A 21486-nucleotide genomic window follows, 5' to 3' on the forward strand; every position below is an offset into this window, starting at 1 on the left:
AGCTACAAATGAGATGGTGAAAGGCACAACCTGTACTGAAACTATCTATATCTTTCCACTCTCAGTCTGCCGGTCTGTGACACTCTCTCTTTCCTCTTTGGTGAATATGATTTACAGTAAAAGCACAGGAAGCTGAATGATTTCCTCTGAGGAAAGCACCTGACAAAGAGGTAATATTGCAAGTAGTGAAGTAGTCTCTGTGAGTAAAGTCGTCAAATGGTTTGGCTTCATCACCACCTGCTACATCCTCCGAGGTTTCAGTAAAAGACCTGATCCCAGAATGAGAGGGCTTTGATGTGGTCATGAAAGTGCATGACATTCAGAAGGTATGAGAGTCCTGAGCTGCTCCTAGTGACAGCCCAAGTACAAGCAGCTTTGAGTTTTCCATTGTTTTTGTGACAAAGCATTTAATCAATACGTCACATGCTATACCACACCAGAATCTGCCACGATCACCCACCTTGAGTAGTACCTTACTGTGCAAATAGTGCATTGATGTCAGTGGGACTACTCATGGACCAAGACACTACTCACCGTGAGCAAGGGTAGCAGCGCCTCTCTCTTGGGAACTGTGGTGGGCCTGTCAGACAGATGGCTGGGTAATCTGCAGTGTCCTGTGGGTGTAACACTGCACAGCTGCCATTTTACATCCTCCCTCCTACCCCCACACCCCACCCCTGCCTCCTGTGAAGCGCGAATCCTCACACCAGCTTTGGCTGCGGGACCATCACTGCACGGGCGCCATTTTGGATCTCCCATCCTGTGAGGAGACAGTTCCTTTCAGAAGTTTAAAAATCTTTTTTTCAGATACCTAAAAACCGACAGCTGAAGTTTTCAGAGAGATTTGGCCACCTGGCTCACATAAAAATGTATGAGAGGTAGGCATCCAAATCCCTTAGTCAGCTTTGAAAAATCTCAACCAAAAACTTTGTGAAATTTCGAAAGCTGTCCTGACTCAAGAGCCAAGTTCCCCATCCAAGCAACTCCTCAACAGCAGCTGCAGAAGGTACGAGGTGTGGATCTCAGTGGGAGCAGGAGTCCTCTACACGGCAAAAGTGACGGCCTGGTAAGTGGGTTTATGTGTATGTTTGTGTGCAGGTATAGGTGTGTGTATCGTGGCATGAGGGATGGCAGATTAGGAAAAATGGGGATTTTATATTTTGTTAGGGATGAGCAGTTTGTCCATAAATGGAATAGAATGTTTTAACTTTTCTTTCTTTCATACCCAACCCCCTCTTCTTCGAAGAACACTCTATAAAATACACAGGCGTCATGATGGCAAAAGAGGATTAACTTTGGCTGTTCCTTTCTCCCCTGTGAATGCCATAAAGTTTCTAAAGCCAAATGAAATCATTGTGGAGTAAATGAGGCAGTCAAATGTGATGTGAGTGAAGTGTTACTTTGCAGGAGGAAAGTGACGGGGTGTAAACTGGATGGTGAACCATTCCAAACCCAATGAAAAATTCCTTAGCTGTGGAAGTGCCGGATGCCTTTCAGTTGAAATCAATGGGGTTGAGGTTCCCAAGCTGCTTTTGAGCTCCCAAAAAGCCAGGAGTGGTTTGTGAGAGAGGAGGATGGCCTAGAAAAGCAAAGCTATTCTCTCTTTTTCCATTTTTTTCCAGAGAGGCTCCCCCCACCTCTCATCTAACCCTTCCTTTTCTTCACCACAGGAGAGATTGCCCTGTTATCTTGATGAGATTCTACTTTAGCAGTCATTTGTTCATGGTGGGGCTGCCCGCTTTTCCAGGAATTAAGATAATTTGTATTGTTGTGTGGACGACGTCTACTTGCACTTCCTCTGCAACAATCAGACCTTGTTTATTAGGACTCATATGTGTCTTACCCACACACAGCTTCTCTGGCACTGTAGGCTGAGATTTCTTTACCTGTGGAGGCAGGCGGGGAAGTACCCTAGGGGAGGCTATACACACACAGACAGGCGTTATGAGAGTTCCTGATCAGACATTTTCAAAGAAATGTATTCCATGAGACATGGGTTGCACGGAGCGCTGATGGGGCTATCCCCACCAGCCACTGGAGCTGCTGAAGAGACTGGGATCAGCACAAATGAATAATTTTTTTTGTCTTTCCCCCAGTTTCTCTTTTACACACACAAAATTCTCCAAACCATAAAATGCTTGTGTACACCTCTCTACATTAGTTTAGCAGTAAAAGTTATAGTCTGGGGGAGATCTGTGAGTTTGAGATGGTGGTGTGAGAGGAAAGAGCTGAGCTTTATTTGTTTTGCTTTATTTTTAATCATCACCTGCATTCTCCATTTATCTTCCCACCAACCTTCTTTACAGAATCATTAGCAACCCTGCTAAATTTAATCTCAGGGGGTTACACAATCAACTACTATGGCAGGGAGCATGAACAGAGGAAGTATGGATGCATGGCTAAGGCAGTTGACTGGGACTCATTATCTGGGTTCATTTCCTGGCTCTGCAACAGATTCTTTGTGTGTCCTCAGGCATATCACTTCCTCTCTCTGTGTCTGACTCTCAGTTACGCAGACAAGCACAAAGCTTCTTTTCATTCAGGCACTCCCATGTCTCCCACTACACCCATCTCCCTGCTCAAATCTTCTTAAAGAAAGATACCCTGAGTTGAAAGTTGACGTTGTTTATCAGACAGTAATAATCCACTTCCCACCTCTGAGTGACTGAAGGACATATGGAAAAAACCCGCCCTGCTCAGGATATAGAAAGGTCCTGCAGCTGTAGACATCAATAACCGGCTGGACTATGCTTTCTATCCAGGAGAGAGTCCAAGAAGTAGGACTACCTTGTCTCAAGGCATGCTGGGAAGTAAACACTGCATGCAATCCCATGAATTTTCTCTGAAAAGCTCTTGCGTGGGGCGACTCTGAGGGGAGAAGCCTTTTGTGAGAAGACATATACTATATCGAGTTCAGTTTCTTATGTTTAAACATTTGGTCTGGCTCTTTGTTTTACTATTTAACTAGGCAACAACACAGGCAAAAATAAATTCTGTGAAAATTGATGAAGCGATAACAAAATAATCTTCCATTCTAACATAGAAGTGCAATCTTGTAATTATATAAGCCCTGTCCACACCCATCACCAATCTCTGAGCTATAGCTTGCAAGGGCTTTTCAGTAATGTTCACATCATGAAATCTACCACCACCACCAGTAAAGCCAGTTCCCAAACCCCTTCTGACTGTGCAGTTTCCACTGGAGGAGTTTCTCTGTGTTTCTTGAAAGAGGAAGCAGCTCCCATAAGTAAAATTACTCACGTGTTTATTTTCTGGATTGGACCAATCATACTGGTCCCCAGGGTCTGAGCAGTTCCTGCCATAGATATACTGCAAGCATTTCTTGGGCACTGTGGTAATGCAAATGTTCAAGCCAGATTCTCTTTCAAATTTCCTTCGAAACATCCTAAGGTCTTAATCAATTCAATCCAATTAATCAATTAAACATCTTAATCAAGACTTTCTTTTAAAAAGGGTTAAAAATTTAAAAACGAATAAAAAGAGGATAAAAATTTTAAAAGTGCTTAAATGTCCTAGTACAGGGATCGGCAACCTTTGGCCTGTGGCCCTTCAGGGAAAGCCCCTGGTGGGCTGGGCCAGTTTGTTTACCTGCAGCATCCGCAGGTTCGGCCGATCGCAGCTCCCACTGGCCGCGGTTTGCTGCTCCAGGCCAATGGGGGCTGCCGGAAGCGGTGACCAGCACATCCCTCAGCCCGCGCCGCTTCCCGCAGCCCCCCATTGGCCTGGAACTACGAACCGCGGCCAGTGGGAGCTGCGATCAGCCGAACCTGTGGATGCTGCAGGTAAACAAACCGTTCCGGCCCGCCATGGGCTTTCCCTGACTGGCCATGTGCCAAAGGTTGCCGATCCCTGCCCTAGTACCGTCAGGGAGTGTCCACACTTACTGTGTGTGGAGTACACACACTGCATGTCCAGCTAGAACAGGTATAAGTAGCAGTGTGGCTGGGGAGGCATGGTTGAGGCAGGTAGGATGCCTTACATGCCTGAACCCCCAGGATATATATATGGGCTCTCTACACTTCCCCCACCTCTCCGCCATAGCCTTTCCCCGTTGCTGGAGCCTTTCACACAGCCTTTAGCTACACGTGTTGTGCTTATCCTCTACACGCTGCCATAAGGGCAGAGCCGAAGTTCCATTTTCAAAAGGGACTTAGGCCCAGATGTTCCAGTGTATTTAGGGCCCAAATCTTCCAACTGATTTCAATAGGAATTAGGCACCTACATCGTTTTGGTGATCTGGGCCTCGGTGATTAAGCTGAGAAAGGCAGCTAGTGGGAGTCTCAAAAACACTTAAGCAGGTTAGGCGCTTATCTCCCAATGGGAGATGAACGTCAATAGGCATTAGGGTTGGATTTTTAGGCACCTCAAGATACAGATAGATGCTTAGTAGAATTTTCAAGTGCCTAAGCACCAAATTTCCGTCACTACCAATGGAAGTTAAGCACCTAGGTGTTTTTAAAAATCCCATTAGGCATCTAGCTGCATAGCTCAGCATTTAAATTCATTTAAATATATGGCTCATCTGCTCCTAAGTCACTTAGGAACTTTTAAGAATTTTATCCACAATGACTTAATTTGAAAGTGGCTTCTAATTTCTTATTTGGGGAAAAAAAATAACCTAGATGAGTCTCTAGATCAATCTTGGCAGGTTTTACATTAACTTAAAGCTGAAAGTGTTCTCATAATTTTTACAAAATGACTCTGTCAAATTAGAAGTAGGGATGGAGGAGGGACAGCAAGAAAGAGCATTCTATATCCTACAAAAGATGCTGCAGTGTGTTTTTTTATCCGGAATCAAAATTGCATTAGGTCAGTGGTTTTCTTTTGACATTCATTACTTTGAGGTTTTGCCAATTTCTTGCTAGTCAGTGGCCCTGAAAAAATATCCGGTAAGGTATCTGTCAGTGAATAATTACTGGAAATATCATCTCTTTCCCATTCAGCTTATTTGCATGACTTCTGTGACTAGGTGGAAACCTAAGCTGGTCTATACCAGCTGTGTTTGGATCTCCCCGATGAAATCTAAGCCGTTAGCATAACACCACAATGATTAGATAGAGGTTGTTTTGGGATGCTTCTAGTAATGAGGAAATCACTTCTATGCATTTCACCCAATTCTTTGCTGGCTGAATGTCTGCAAGCAAATTGTGAGTTTCTTAAATTTGCTTGTTATTCAAAATTATTCAGTGACATTTCACATTAATGCGAAGAACGGTCTGTGTAGTATTCAGCCATCTTTGTGTGACTTGAGAGGAGATGTGATCCAACAATGAATGCTTTGCTGTTCTTTTCTGGTACCTATCATTTGAAGGGCTCACTCTGTGCTTTGACAAATATCAATGAGAAGTGTAATCCAGCACCTTCCACCAATATCCCTGGAGGGATAACTCAGTGGTTTGAGATTGGCCTGCTAAACCCAGGGTTGTAAGTTCAATCCTTGAGGAGGCCATTTAGGGATCTGGGGCAAAAATTGGGGATTGGTCCTGCTTTGAGCTGGGGGTTGGACTAGATGACCTTCTGAGGACTCTTCCAACTCTGATATTCTATGACCTATGATTAAGTTTTATTTCAGTACTCTAGAACTGGCAAGATACCTAGATTGATTAGCCAAGTGGATCTCTGATTTAGAGATGTAAAGAGAGGCTAAACAGCTTTGAATTTTGGGCCAGGAGTACCTTCTTGTAACATGGGCATGGTGGGGATGATGCTAACAGATGAAGAATTTACAAGTGCAGTCAAACACAAGGCCTGGAACATTAATTGTGACTAGAGAGCGCTCAGCTATAATGCAAGATAGAACTAGCGTGCCATCTGCTGGTAAAAAGAGATAGAAATAATTCTAGCTGAAGCCTGAACAAATTAGCGTGGGAGAGAGAGTGTGACTCCCCATCAAATGTTGGGATGGGGGAAGATGTGAACAAAAAGATCCCTCAAAAAATCATTCGCTAGTATCAGCCAATACACTTAGCCACTTCCCCACAAAGGGGTTTGCTGTTATCAACCTTTAACTCATTTAACAGGCTCCCTGCATTTCACTCTCTGACCTTCCATGTGTAACATTTGTTTTGTGGTGAGTAACTTGTGAAACAGTCATGTGGAAGACTCATAAAAGTGTGTTGTATTGTCTTGGTTCTTGCAACACATCCTATTGTAGGCTGCTTCTGAAACGTGGGCACTGAAACCTGATAGCAAGGCAGATTATAGTGAGAGTTATTGCTCATGTCTGCTTTGCTTAGGTAGCCACATAGCAGTGGCTGACTACTCTCCACATTTATTCATTCGCAGCATAAAACCTTGGATGGATTCGCTAGTAGGCAGTCTCTTCTTTGGTTGCTCCAAAGTCCTGACCAGAAATCTGCAGGGGAATGCCCCCAGGACTTTACAGCTGTCAAGCAGCCAAAGCGCAAATGTAAGAAACCAATTGAAGGATGCAATTTAATGAAACAGCAAAGATGCAAGTGATGATGAAGGGGGACAAGAAGGGAGATGGGAGTTTTTCGAGTATCTTTGTTCACTTTTTTATACCGTTTCAATTCAGCAATTTCTGACCCAATCAAATGACTGCAGTAACCCTGGATTAACTGTACCTCTGTACGGGACAGAAGAAAACATGGGTCTAAAACAAGGCGTTGCTCATAGGTCTTTTCCTTCTTTATCAGACATGGTATGAAGATGTAGGCTGGGTTTGTTGTGTCCCAAGTGAATGGCAACCTTTCATTCACATGCTAAGAGTTAGGGTTAAAGGCAAAGGACTAACATCTTTCTCTCTAAGGCACTTATATGACTCCCCCCACCCATTACCATAGCATCAGACCACCTCCCAATCTTTCATGTATTTATCTTCTCAACACCCCCCTGTGAGGTAGGGCAGTGCCATTAGCCTCATTGTACAGATGGCAAACTGAGGCACAGAAACACTAAATCCCAGAACCTCTAAGGTAGTTAGGCACCAAACTCCTATTTCATATACTTTATCAAATACCTTTGAGGATCTAGGCCTTAGTGACTTGCCCAGGGTCACAAGGAAGTTTGTAGGGGAGCGGGAATTGAGCCCAGGTCTCCTAGTTACATGGTAGCACCATAACCACTGGGCTATCCTTCCACTTCATCTTTAGTGAATGCATCCAGCTGTTGGATGGATGTCAGCACAGCTCCGCCAAAGTGGGATATTTCTTAAATTTTCCAGGGCATTTAGGAGCATAAGTCCCATCAAAAGCCAATCCTTTAGGTGCTTTTGAAATTCCCCTAGAAAGTGAGCTGTCCAACCATGCATGAGGCTTTTATAAAGTCTGGTATGCTTTCTTCAGTGGGCTGTCTTTACCTTGATTCTTCCAAAATCTCAGTCCAGAACATCTGGGCTTTGAATCACACCCACAGAAGTGATTGTTTCATAGACATTATGAGTTGCCTCATGAGAAGTTTTCTGTTGAAGAGGACACTCTCCTGTTCCTTTTCAATCTCTAGTCTCTCCTGTAAAAGGTTAGGACTGAGGAGGCAGGGGAAAGTGCCTTCAATGATGCTAGCACTGCTGTGAGTGGCGAGAGCTTGCTGGCAAGGAGACTGCCGTACGTCTTCCACTGGTCTAGCAGAATCTCCACATCAGCTTAACATGCAGCTCCCCAACTGGATGAGCTGGCTGTACTCATCTGTGCTCGTACACTCAGCCACTGGCTCTGGGCCAGAGAAGGATCAACAACATTAGGGGAACGCTGTAATGGAAACAGGGTTTGATCTGTTTCAAAGGATTACACTATGGAAACACTCTTGAGGCTGGGAGAGGGGAGAATCTTGTAGTTGGGGGCCTTGAAAAGAACAGGGCTTGGTAAAAATGTTTGCAAGAGATGTTGTGGCATCGTTGAGGCCTTTAGGAAGAAATGTGGTGGAAGACAGATATATTTTATGTCATTAGCTAATCACACATGTATTTTTAACCTAACCATATTTTAGCTCCAATGTGATATCGAAACTTCAGGTATTCGGGGAGAAGAAAAAAGGCCCTCTTGGACAGAGTTTTGCAGGACGTTGTTGCAACAAGGCACACCCACCTTGGCCAGCAGCATGAAGTCCTTGTTAGAACAGATCTGCTCACATCTGTGCTCACAGAGCAAGCATTTTCTTTCCAAGCCACAATCCAGAGATGGCAGAGGAAGAGTCAGAAGCCCACAACCGAGGAGCACGGAGAGAGCAAGGTAAGGAAGAGAGACCAGGGCTTAAAACAAAAGGTTTTTTATTGTCTTTAATCAAAGAGTATGGTACAGAGGAACTACACAGAGGCTTCGTTCATTTTTTTTTTAAAAGGAGCCCTTTATTTACACAGGTGTCCCCCATCACCAACTGGTAGCTAATCCCACCTTTGCATTTTGCTGGTTTGGTTTTGTTAGTGATTCCCACCTAGTTGAACGTAAGAGTCAGTCAGTTCGATGGCACGGCGAATGTGCTTCTGGATAGGAAAAAAGGAACACCCTTTAAAAACCTCCCTGAGCATTCCACTGCAAGGAGTCCACCAGAATACTTACACCCAAACACTGACAAAAGGGAGCGTGCTTTCTGAATAAATTTAACATCCTGATCATTCTCAGCCTTCTTTACTCCCCTACTTAAGGAAATATACCCTGGACGTGCACAAAGTTGATGCATGAAGAAAATGTAGAGGTTTATTTAAAATTGTGCTTTATTTAAAAAAAAAATACAATCAGACACTGTCCTGCTGTGTTTCGGAAAGCATGACAAAAATGTAGCTTATTATTATCATTATTATTATTATTATTATTTTGTCATTATATTAATAAAATTAAGATTTTGCTTATGTTTTAAATTGCTTCCCCTCCCACATCTTTCTCTGCGATACATGATATATATATATATATTTAAAAAAAGCTTTCCAATGACCAACAGAAGTTTGACAAATAATAATAATAATGATAATCATACAAATTTGTGTGTGTAAAATATGGCTGGTTCTCAAACTATCAATGTACAGCCTTTCCCCCCGCCCTTCCCTTGAGCTGCCCAAGAGACCATGGAAGAATCTTGTCACGGAACCTCTCTGAGAAAAACCCCCCTCCCAAAATCTAAAATCAATATAGGACTCTTGAGATTGTTGTCTTTGGTGTGAAGGGCATTAACCATGGGCAGCGAAAGCTGGTCTGCAGAAGATGCTGTGGTTGCATAAGGCTGGTCACTCAGACTGTAGAAGGAGCCCCAGTTAGGCCAAGCGTCATCGATGCTTTGGTAAGATTACCAGCTGCCTTATCTCCCCCTCCCCCCTGTTATTCCAGAAAACCCTCCCACTACCCCCACTTGGCTTCCCAAACTTTCCTCCATCTCTGGGTTTTATGCTCTCTTTCGTCTCCCTTCTAGATTCCGGAAGCTGATGGGTCTCAACTTCATTTCTGCAAACTGGATGGAGTATTCATGGCCCTTCCAATGGAACCAGTTAACACCCTGCAAAAACACACAGGCAACATGACCTCATATTAGTACAATCTGCATCCCTGGCTCTTATACAGAGCTTTTCTGCCATAGATCACAAGAGCGGTGAAATGACTTTTTCAAGGTCAGCTCAAGTAGGCTAGCAACAGAGCCAAGAACGGAAGCCAGGTCTCCTGACTGCCAGTCTGGATCTCTATCAACTAGGCAATGCTGCCTGTACATGTATTATTCTATTCTAGAACCTCATAACAGAGAGGTTGCAGTATATATTATTCTCCAGGATTTCTGCATTATGAACTCAGACTGTAAAGCAGGAATGGACCATTATAATCATCTCATCTGACCCATGCAACCCAGACTAGAATTTCATGCAGTGATTCCTGCATCAATCCCAATAAACTGTGGTTGAATTAGAACATCTCCAAGAGATCTCCAACCTCAATTTAAAGGCTGGTGAAGAATTTACCATGTCCCCTGTTCCAACTCCAGCTACAACAATCTGTGACTAGAACAGCAGTGGGTTCCCCACAACTTTTGTCCCTGAGACCAACTCCTGGTGTGGGATTAAGGAGGCGGTAGTCGCTTTGAGATCCATCAAAGCCAGTGTTCCTATGCCATTCCTTTTACTGACCCCTGCTGGAGGAAGCAGCGGCTTGGGCTAGAGTAACAGTGAGCTCTCCCAAAACTGTCACTCCTTCACTGTTCTCTCCTAGGTTTACTTCATTTTCAACAGAATGTCTTTTCTTAAAACATGAGAACTTGTATTTGAAGTGATAAAAGCTCCAGCCCCAAACATTCCCGTGAACTTTCATGGGAGAACGAACAAAGAAGGTTGAGAACATATTTTGACCGAACCGCAATTCTCATTTGGTGAATGTGATTTAATATAACTCCCCACCCCACGATTCATTCAGTTTTAATGGTGGGGTTTCTCCTGTCTCTCTGAAGCACTATATATTGGCCACAACAAGGGACTGACTAACAGAATGAATGAACCAGTGACTTGATTTGGTATGGCCACTCCTACATTCCCATGCCTTGAAGATCGTTACGTAATGTTGCTTTCAAATGGCAAACTCACCTGACTGTGGCTGTTGTCCCCATATCTGCCCATCAGATTGACTCGGTGACAATTCTTGTACCAGAAAGCACCTTTGTAGGACAACGCACAGTTTGTGATGGCAGCGTCATTGTCCTTATCAAAGGTGGAGAAGGACCGTCCATTGTGATAGGTCATGGAGTCACCTATACAGGAGAAACCAAGAGAATGGTGTCAGAGTTTTCACCTGACTTCTATTCTGCATGTGCAAATGATTCAATGGGTAGGAGCAACTCTGAGTTTTTGGGCATAAAATATCTTGGTTGCTCCTGTAGAAAAACCTGGCGGTGCATATCACAAGTTTTGCAGAGACCACTTTGAAACCGTGGTCCTGACTTTCACTTGAAATGCTATTTGCCAATAAATAAAGGAGAGATGCGCCCACACTGTGAATTTTGCCTCTGTATCCAGATTCTGAACCCACCACAAGCTTCTTGGGCTTCAGATCTGGGGGTTTGGTTCAGGCCCATCTTGGCTAAAAATAAATACCAAAAGTAAATGAAGGCCAGTTAACGGAGCTATGCTGATCTATATCAGCTGAACACCTGACCTAAACATAATTGGTGTGTAGGCTTAAAAAAATGACAGATGTATACATTTTAAAACTCAGTAGTTTAAATGGATTTCCTGTTCACTCACTGCACTTGCTGAATCCAAGATTCAAACCCTCAAGGTGCAGCGTTTCTCTTGTTCGAATCAATGTTATATTGTTTAACAGCTGCAGCAGAGCAGGGCACTACATTCCTTATGCTACTTTAGATGTCAATAACGTTATCAGGAGAAACAAAGAACCCCTGAGACCTTTAACTTCAGCCTTGGCAGATGCTCAATTGCCTTTCCGCTTACCTCTCAAAAATGCACTCATCAAATTTAATTCTATGCAATGTGTCCTTTGGATCTGACAACTCCACAACTGGCTGAAGTGAATTTGATCTCCACGGTCACTTCTACGGCTCTGCGTAAAATTGCTTTGGGGCCAACTGTCTGCAGTTCGTGCACTCGGGGCTCAATTCCCTGGTCCCCTGTCCAAAGCCAGAGTGAACAGACAGTGCAGGGGGCTCTTTGTGTAGGACACTGATGGAACTGAGTCTCCCCTTCAGCTGATGGCATAGCAGTAATGCTGCTACTGTAACCCATGAGCTGAAGCAGCAGCCTCTACCTCAGTCTGTTTGCCCTATACTGGGGGAGTTTGACTGTTGGGGCTGCACAATTGCTAAGCCATTGGCCACACTCCTGTCCCTGCTACTCAACTATCCAGAGAGCCACCATGGACAGCTTCAAGGTGCATAGTCCCCAGAGAGTTCTTTCTGTGGCCATGCACAGCAGAATCACAGTATTTCTCTTTTGTTTAAGCCCTTACGCTCCCATGCCACAGAATTTAGCCCTTGGTCCTTACTCTGTCAACAATGAAGCCAGAGAGGGGGCTGGACATGATCTGCAGGCCTGGGCTTAATGGGATTGAAGGAGGCAAAGGCATTCTTCAGGAACATCATCAAGCACGTTATAACAAGGCATCAGCGGCACATTCTTCACAAACGGCACTGCAGCCAGCTATCCTAAGCCCTATTAATGACAGGTAGGCAGTGCTCGCATGAGACATGTGTCTGTTTAATATGTTTGTTTACATTTGGTCGTAAGCATGTTATGAAAAGTGGCACCTGAAGGAGCAGAGCATTGAGAATGGAATCAGAGAGGAAAGTGATCCTTTCATATTTTCAAATCTCCCCCCGCCCAAGAAAAGACTTACTTTCTGTGACAGCAATCCCCATAGTTTGCACACAGAAGTTGTTGCTCTGAACCAAGTGGAAGGAAATTGTAGCTCCAGCCAAATATGGAGAAATGCATAGCTCCTCCCTCCCCCACCCCTTTCTTGGCCTATTTCTGGCCTGAAAAAATATGAGTTTTAACCAACCTGCGGTTCCACTGTATCCATCCACTTTTAGCCGATAACGGGTCTTGGAGTCTCCCACGCTAAACCGGTCATAGAGAGCATAAGCTGTCTCGCCCTTGTCTCGCAGATCCACACGCAGCTCATACTGGCCCTGGGAAGTGATTTTGTGGAGGGTCTCCAGACCTGTTGTAATGAATGGATAAATGAGTAAAGAACCACTGTGTTGTCTCCCTCTCTCTTGATTTTCTGTCTTAATGTCTTATTACCACATATTACATCTTCCTGCCATGAGCCTCTTTAGAAAAGCCAATATTGTGGTCAGCAACATGGCTGTCATGCCTACAAGTGACTCGTTCTCTTTTGTTTCAGAAAGCTCTTGCCAATCACTTACCTATCCAGAATTCATCCTTGGGATCCCCAAACCCAGCAGCGTAAGTCCTCCAGTTCCTGTAGAAATCCTCCTTTCCATTGTGACGCCTCAGAAACACCTAAAACCCCAACATGCCAGTAGCTTTATATTTGCAACAGTTAGGACTTTTACACACTAAGGACTTCCATACACCAACCATCCCAAAGTAACATGGGCACTGACATATTTCAGCCCAAGCTAGTACAGATTTTAGCAGGCCCACTGAACATTTTTTTAAAGCAAGGCCCATGTTTCTTCTTGGGCGCCAAGCCACCTCTATAGTTTGCAGCCTGGTAGTCCCTGCCCTCTGCTTTCTTAGCACTCCCTCAAAGCTCAATATCACTCAGCCTTATTGCCAGGTCCTTCTGTATCCTTCAACCTGTTGTCCACGAAGCCTCAGTATTTCTCAAGCTCCTTGCCTTCACTCTGACACTTCTCAGACTCTCAGCCCCAACTGGCTTCTTTGAATTCCACAGATTCTCAGCACCATACTTTGCTGTTCCTCTTGCCTCTGTTTTTACTGCCCTGCTTACCCACCCTTCAGTGTGACGGTAGACCTAATGCATCCTTCTCAGGCCTCGTATCTCCTGCAAAGCTTTGGAACTGGCTGCACCTCTGCTTCAGTCTCCCACCCCGACTGCAGTCAGATTTAGAACGAAAAGTTAAATGTCCCATGTGTTTTGGCACGTTAATGCAACATCATTAATAATGAAGTAATTGATTGAGGCTGGGCCCTGTCTCATGTTCTTGACTCAGGCATAAGGGAAGAGTGACATAGAGGTTCTGGATACTCACAATCCATCCACCTCCATCAGAGGTCATGTCACAATACACCTCCACAGACTGGGACTTGTTTCCATTCATATATACGGTGTAAAGTCCAGAGGTACTTTCTCCATTCAGCAGAACTTGGGAGCAGTCTTTAGGGTAAGGATAGAGAAGTCCAGCTATACACAAAAGAAAAAAAGCAGAGAACAGTGCTTGTGAAATCGTTTATGAAAAGGGGATGCAGCTTCCTGTCATTTAGGTAATTAATTTGTGAGCTCTTTCTGGTGACAAGGCAAATGAATCTATTTCATTTAGAAGAGATACTGCTAAGAATGGCGTAATGTACTAGTGGTGCACAGACTTGAAAATTTGCAAGAGAAAAATCAACTTGACTGTCCACAAATCTGGATGAAAAAATACTGATATTTTGCAGTTATATAGTACGTTCCTTCTTCAACTTGCTCATTAACTAATTAATTCTTACAGCACACTAGGTGCATTAAACAGCAGTGTCCTTAGTATACAGTTGTAGAAATTAAATCAGAGAACTTAGGTGACATGGCCAAGAAGGTTTCTCATCTGGTCAATGGCCCAGCCAGGAATAGAGCCTAGGAGACCTGACTGTAAATTCTAGAAAATCCTTGATCCTGTATTCACACCCTAGACATTATTGTAATAATCTTTGTGCAAAATATGCCTTGTGAGAAGTCATTTAAAAACTAACACCACACTGATCATTAATAATCTTATGTAACATATGTACATAATGCCTATTAAGCATTATGAACACAAGCTGAAATTATGACTGCCATTTGTTTACAAGACAAGTTTGGGGAGTAGGTAAACTGGTTACTCAAAGACAAAGGACGAACTTATACCTCTAGCCAGTTGTCATCAAAGTTGATTGGTAGCCACCTGTCAAGTGGCCAGTCTTTGGCAATGAAGGGGGGTGGGGCAGGAACAGATCAATCTGCATTTTAGAAAACAACATTTTTCACCCCAAGCCTCCATGTCTCCTTCCTCACAGATGGAATAAACTTTATGTAGGGGTAACTCTCAAGAAAATGCATTTCAAAGGGTGACTGGACAATAAAAATGAGGGGCAAAATATCCCAGTTGATCTCTTGTTCACCTAAGAAGACAAAGGAACCAGCCATTTGACTCTGAGGGGAGATCCTGACCTGAGAATTTGGTCAACCATGTTGCTGGAAACGTGGTAAGGATTTTACCTTGAACCAAGTCTAGCTTGTTAAGTTTTAGCTACTAGAAAGTGTGTTCATCTTTATGTGTCTTGTAATCATTTCTGACTTTCATACCTGATACTTGAATTCACTTAAAATCGCATCTTCTTTTGTTAATAAACTTGTTTTGTTTTTTAAGCTAAACCAATCCAGTGTTTAATTTAAACAGCACTGTTTGGCAACTCCAGTTAAAGTAGAAAACTGTAGAATACTGACCCTTTACAGAGGCAATGGACCTGTAAAATCTGAACAGTCCAGGGAAGGGCTGGACAGTGCAGAACACACATTTCTGGGAAAATTCAGGACTGGGAATTTGTTGGGATCACTCTGGAAGTAGTAACCAAGACTGCTGGAAGCCAGAGTGTGACTGGAGTGCTGCTGACAGGCTGCTGGGGCCAGAGCTGCTGGACCAGGGCTGGAGCTATACACAGACACAGAGTGTGTGACTTGCATGCTGTAAGACTGTTAGTGAGCATCCCAGGTTGGGAGTTACAACAGCAAAGCATTGTGAAGCACCCAAGGTTGTGGACCAGGACTATATAGAGAGAGAAGTTCTGGGTTGCAATCCAGACCAGTGTGGGGTTGTGTATATATATATTAATTTTAAAAAATCAGATAATATGTGATAAAAGGAAATATTTAGGGACAGATTTCTAAAGCTAAGCCTCCTGTGTATGTCTGCAATTTTGAAGGCTCAATTAACTGTATTTATATGCCTACCTACCTACAATGTCGGCACAATCATGTAGTTAAATGTTTAAGTGACATCAGTTCTGTCTGCAACTACCTGCAGGACAAAACTGCACCTTTAATGATTTGCATGTATGGCACGTGAGACTATAACAGTGGAAGCATGGGTAAAGCCAAGACGAAAATTGGGACTTCTTCAACAACCAGTGTAATGCAAAGTATGTTATAAAACAAGGCGTGTGAAAAAGAAAAAAAAAACAATGGTGCATTTTTTTCTCATTACAACTTAATAGAGGTATAGGTGCAGTCAATACAATTTCGAACACAAAAAATCCCCAAAACTATTAAAATGTGAATGTTTTTGGCATTTTCTTGACATCTTTGAAATGACTGAAAATACTATTGATTTTAGCATATTCAGTGGAAATAACTGCAACAGGTGTAATTAAGGGATGTTCTGGAAATGTATATTAGGTGAATTTCTATTATTAACACTTTTATAGTCTCAAAGCCAGCTGTGTAAATGTAACTCAGGGTCCATTGTGTATTATGTGATGCACTCTGTGCCAGAGGATTTGAGTCTGTTACAGCTCTCTATGATAGGACTTAGGCCTCCAATTCAGGAAAACATCCCTACTCAGGGCAATTACTCAGTGGGGAAGTAAGCACACTTTCTCATGTGCTTGCCTCCCCACTGAGGTCAACAGGACTCAAGCATGTACTTAAAATTAAACATGGACTTAATTGTTTGCCTGAATAAGGTACTAGCTCTTTAGCTGAAGCTGTAGAGATTCATGCTTTAGCTTTGGAGGTCTCCAGTTACTGGTCATGAAGGTAGATGTCACTTAAACACATCAGGATCTGATTCTGCTCCCACTCGCTGGTGTAGATCCATTAACTTCAATGAGGTTACTCCTGATTTACATCAGAGTTGACTGGAAACAGATTCAGAGCCCTGTGACTTTACCTAGCATTTTATAAGCACTTGACCTGATGTCAGCATAGATGGCAGAAGTCAGAGGCAAACATTTGAAGACGCTGTTCAGTTTGGAAGGTTGAGAATTGTGAGAAGTGAGGAGAACGGCAGGTGGAATTTTGTAGCCATTTAATCCTTAAAAACGACATTGTATTTTCCCTGCCATCAAAAATGTGGCAACAGGAGAACTGACTGTCAGCTGTGATGAGGCTTTCAGAATACTTGATTGCATTCAGTTTACTGGAGAGCCTTCCCAGGTAGGATCAGAACAAACACTCTGGGGTAGCAGCATGAAAACTGAGTGAGCTCAGTGGGAAAGAGAGAAGGGAGAGGAGAAGCTAGTCCAGGGATTAAAGCTGTAAGGGCCAACCTGAGTGCAAGCCACTCCACCCACAGGCTGAATCAGGCTCTGTGTGGGTGGAGTGTGGAATGGTTGAACAGCTGAAATCCAACCTTCCAGTCTGAGGGCAGTGAATGGGGCTGCTGCCTCATACAGAGTTTAAGTGGTGCAGGGAGCCTCACGCTGGCTTTCTACACAGAGGCTAGCCACTCGAATAGATGCTCAGGTTCCTGGGTGGGGTTGTACGGTCCATGCTGCAGGGGCTTCACTGTTAGTGTTTTTCAAGCTAGCTAGATCAAAGCTAGCTCAGGCTGCATAAGCTATAGTCACACCTCTGACTGCAGTGTAGACATACTCACTGCCCTAAGCACACTGCAGGTATCCACTGCCCTTTGACTTCAATGGGAGCTGCATCTGCCTATTCCAGAGCTCATTCCTAAGAATGGACCAACCCCTCATACAAAGCAAAGGCCTTACTTGTGGTGAAAATAGTCTGGATTATCTTGCTCTTCAGGGCTCTGTTCAGTGCCTGCAGCTTCACTGTGTACTGGGTGGATGGGCTTAGCTCAGACAGGCTGTAGGAAGTTGCCTCAGGTCCCAGGATGACTTCCTGTTGGAAGAATAAATCCTACAGAAACTCTGAAATGAACAAACCCATGGACTGGAACTGTTGCATATTTTAGATTTTCAGATGCCTTTTTATGTAAATTATTGATGGTATTTTTAACCGTTTCAAAGATTTATTATGAAACTTTATTCCTACAAGATTTTTACCAGACTAACGTCCATTAGTAATATAAGAAAGGTTGCTTGGAAATGAATGTTTAATATTATAATGTTTAAGTAGTGTAGTTTAAAAGCAAGCATGGTAGAAGTTAACATGGCATATATATACACATCATATTCTGCCGCAGGGGCGAAATTCATCAAAAATTAAGCAGGATTGTCCTTTGTGGTATGTCCGTAGATGCCATGGAACTGAATTTCCAAACGTGACAATTTTGGACAACCATCTTGAAATATCTAGACAAGGCCTGATGTTCAGAAAGTGCTAAACATCCGCCCTCTGAAAATCGAGTCTTTAAAAGTGGCTCAAGTTGAGCACCCAAAATCACTAGTCACTTTTAGACACATATGCCTATTGCCTTTATGCCATAGACTTTGGATGGGAGAAGGCAGCTGCTTGCTGTCTTATTTTTTTCCCTATTGCGGAGAGAAGATAGACTATATGTTGTCTCAGCTGCAGCTAAGTTTTCATTATTGGCTCCGATTCAGGAAAGCACTTAGACATGTGCTTAATGTTAGACATGTGCTTCAGTCCCATTGACTGGCATTTTCTGAGCATCTCTACCAGCATGTCTCCCAACTCAGAATTTCTGGGTTAGATCCAAGTGCAGTACCTTGACTTTGCCATCGATAGACTCGTAGATAAGGAGATAGCCGGTGACAGAAGCCCGTGGAGGCCTCCATGACAATACTGCTGCTTCTGACTGGACCTCAATGGCATTCAAAGATCTTGGTGCATCCATGCCTAAAGGAGACAAGATACAGTGAGTGCAGTGCTGGCTTGATGGCAGCAGACAATGGAACCTTTGGCTGCAATGCTGGGGAAAGGCTTGACACTGCACCTGTAGTGAATTTGGTGAAGACCGTCTCACTCTTCTGAGGTCCCTTTACTGCATAGATCCTTAGCATATATTCAGTTGCAGGACGAAGGCCATTAAGGTCATATTCCACAGTGTTCCCAGACACCGTCTGAGTAACTTCTGGATCTACACAGCGAACACACAAAAGATGGGAACAGAGAACTTTAGTTTGGGGGCCACTAGAAGTCAGGGGGTCGGTTGTAAGTGGCGAGCACTCCTCAGAGGGAGGCTTAACACCAGCGCTCCGTTCAAATGTTCACATCCTGAGCTAAGGGCTGATAGTTCATTGGAAGGAAACCCATTTTTCGGAGGTGTTTCGGGACGAGGATGAAGTAAGGAGAAGCAGTGGCTCAGTGGAGTCATTGCCTCAACCCACACCAAAGCTGAATGCAAACTGTTAACTCTACAGTCAATTCCATACCCAAGTACTAGCGCCCCCTGCTGTATGTGTTGAAAATAACAGTGTGTTTTCTTTTCGCCTCAAGGATAACACAGATACAGCTCTGCTGCTGCTCACCACCGGGATTAGGGACTGACAATTTACTTAAATGAGGATGCTGTAACATGCTCCTAACCAGCCTTCACCTCTCAGAGTCAACCTTCCTCTCCCCCTTCCCAGTTGCTGAATTCAGTCCTGAGCACCACTCTCACCGACTGTGGTCGAGCTCAAAGACGCCCCCCACTGACCCTTCTTACCATCCTCAGCAATGTAGGAGATGACATAATTGTCCACTGTGGCAATCGCTGGCTGCCAGACTGCCAAGGCCTCAGAGTCTGTGATATTCACTGCTACCAGTCCTGATGGGCTGTCCAGAGCTGAAAGGACAGATAATACCATAATGAGGGAATTATACATATTAAGGGCTTCCCTGCTGCATATAATATGCTGTGCCAGGCACATAGTGAAAACTGAGCAGACACTGCTGCCCTTGCGTGGTCCTCTTTGGAATGGGAGGGTGAGGGAGGGGGGGTTACTGGAGAGATGTGCTTCACAGAACAGCACTGCTGCAGAGGGAGGTCATCATGGGAGAGGATTAAACTCATACCAAGAGGCTGGCAGTGAGAACTAATTATTTTCAAAGTCTCAGTTCCACAGGCTCTAAGATAATACTCTTGACATCATCCATCTTGGGGCCTCTTTCAGCCCTGATACCTTTCTCTCCTCAATGCTCTCAGTTCCAGACAGGTTCTTGGGGAAAACTCACACTACCGAGGGTGGGGAAAGGACTGAACGGATGGCAACTCATGGCCATTACAACCTTCTACAGACCTCTAGCCACAATTGTTTTGAATCACATAATCTGCTTTTCTACATTCTTTCTTGTGGGGATTGCATCTTCCCTCCTTTTCATGCCTTCCACCAGAGACCTTGCACTGGGACCATTAGCTGCTCCCAAGGGTGAGGGATATGAAGTATGACCTGGCCTCCAGTGCTGAGTGCATTGCCCCTTCCTCCCAGTGCTCTGTACCCCTATGAGCCCAGGAGCATTATGAATCAATTAGACTGCAGGTGGTTTCCAAAGGGATGTGGGGGAAACCCTGGTTTATTTAAAACTATGCTAGACAAAAGAGAGATGAGAGAGAGGATGGTTTTCTGGGACTCAGGAGACCCGAGTACAATTCCTTGTGCCACCCCAGACTCCCCGTCTGAGTGCGGCCAAGTGACTTAATCAATCTGTACCTCAGCTCCCCATCTATAAAAGTGGGCTAATAATGCTTTCTTTCTGTTTTGCCTGTTTAGACTAGAAGATATCTGAGGCAGGGGTCTGTCTCTCACTACAAGTTGGTATGTGCTTAGCAGAATGGGGTAGTTAAAACATCTAGACTCATCTGCAATACAAATACAAAGAATAAATAACCAGTAGGCAAAATACAAAAGAAAGAAATCCTCTCGTCAGTATCAGGGGATAGCTAAAATGTGACTTGGTTAGTGTTTTTCAATTCTGATTTTATGAGTCTTCTGTATGACACATGAACTTGAACAAACTTACTAGGACTTTATTTCTTTTGGGCATTACCTGTAGTCAGAATTCCAGAGATAGGCTCGCTTTCTTCAAATCCTTTGATGGAGATTATACTGACAGTGTAGTCTACACCTGGGATCAGTTTCACCAGCTTGGTCCTAGTCTTGGTTCCATCCACTGTCACAACATTGGGAGTACCTAGGAGCAAACCATATGTCAAGGCAATGATGAAATGATGTTCCAACTCGTGTTTAGGCTGTGGTGCTGTGCTCTAAACAAAGGACTTCATTTCCAGTACGGAAATAAGTTTCATGGAATCATAGAAATGTAACACTGGAAGGGATCTCAAGTCCAGCCCCCTGCACTGAGGCAGGACCAAGTAAACCTAGACCATCTCTGACAGGTGTTTGTCCAACCTGTTCTTAAAGACCTCTAGAGATGAGGATTCCTCAGCTTCCCTAGGAAACCTGTTACAGGGCATAACTATCCATATAGTTGGAAAGATTTTCCTAATAACTAACCAAAATCTCCTTTGCTGCAGAGTAAGCTCCTCATTTCTTGTCCTACTTTCTGTGGCACAGAGAACAATTGATCCCCATTCTCTTTATAATAGCCCTTAACATAACTGGAGACTATTATCAGGTGCCCCTTCAGTCTTCATTTTTTATGACTAAACATGCCCAGGTTTTTTTATTACTCTTTTCTCATAGGTCAGGTTTGTCATTTTTGGTGCTCTCCCCTAGAGACTGTTCAATTTGTTCAGAACTTTCTTAAAGTGTAGTGCCCAGAACTGGACACAATACTCCAGCTGAGGCCTCACCAGAGAACAAAATAGTTACCTCTCCTGTCTTACATACAACACTCCTTGTTAATATGCCCCACAATGATATTAGCCTTTTTTTATAACTGTATATTGTTGTTGACTTATATTCAATTTGTGCTCCAATATAACCCACGGTTTCTTTTCAGCAATACCGCTCCCTAGCCAGTTATTCCCCATTTTGTAATT

General features: G+C 43.7%; 1 protein-coding gene across 6 annotated transcripts in view; it reads right to left on the bottom strand.

Annotated features, from left to right (window-relative positions):
* Window positions 1–8231: 8231 nt before the first annotated feature.
* Window positions 8232–21486, bottom strand: part of TNC (tenascin C) — a 92348-nt gene continuing 79093 nt past the window's right edge. For all 6 annotated transcript variants that reach the window (XM_078849028.1, XM_073314113.2, XM_078849027.1 and 3 more), the window contains 10 exons: window positions 20532–20675; window positions 19210–19329; window positions 18496–18639; window positions 18268–18398; window positions 17345–17477; window positions 13648–13799; window positions 12835–12931; window positions 12465–12626; window positions 10535–10698; window positions 8232–9465 (listed from right to left, as the gene is read on the bottom strand). In XM_078849028.1, the coding sequence (XP_078705154.1) occupies window positions 9355–9465; window positions 10535–10698; window positions 12465–12626; window positions 12835–12931; window positions 13648–13799; window positions 17345–17477; window positions 18268–18398; window positions 18496–18639; window positions 19210–19329; window positions 20532–20675 (1358 nt within the window). In that variant the 3' untranslated portion in view covers window positions 8232–9354. The remainder of the gene's footprint in view (window positions 9466–10534; window positions 10699–12464; window positions 12627–12834; window positions 12932–13647; window positions 13800–17344; window positions 17478–18267; window positions 18399–18495; window positions 18640–19209; window positions 19330–20531; window positions 20676–21486) is intronic.

This window comes from Lepidochelys kempii, chromosome 16 (assembly GCF_965140285.1).
Source record: "Lepidochelys kempii isolate rLepKem1 chromosome 16, rLepKem1.hap1, whole genome shotgun sequence".
Taxonomy (NCBI): domain Eukaryota; kingdom Metazoa; phylum Chordata; order Testudines; family Cheloniidae; genus Lepidochelys; species Lepidochelys kempii.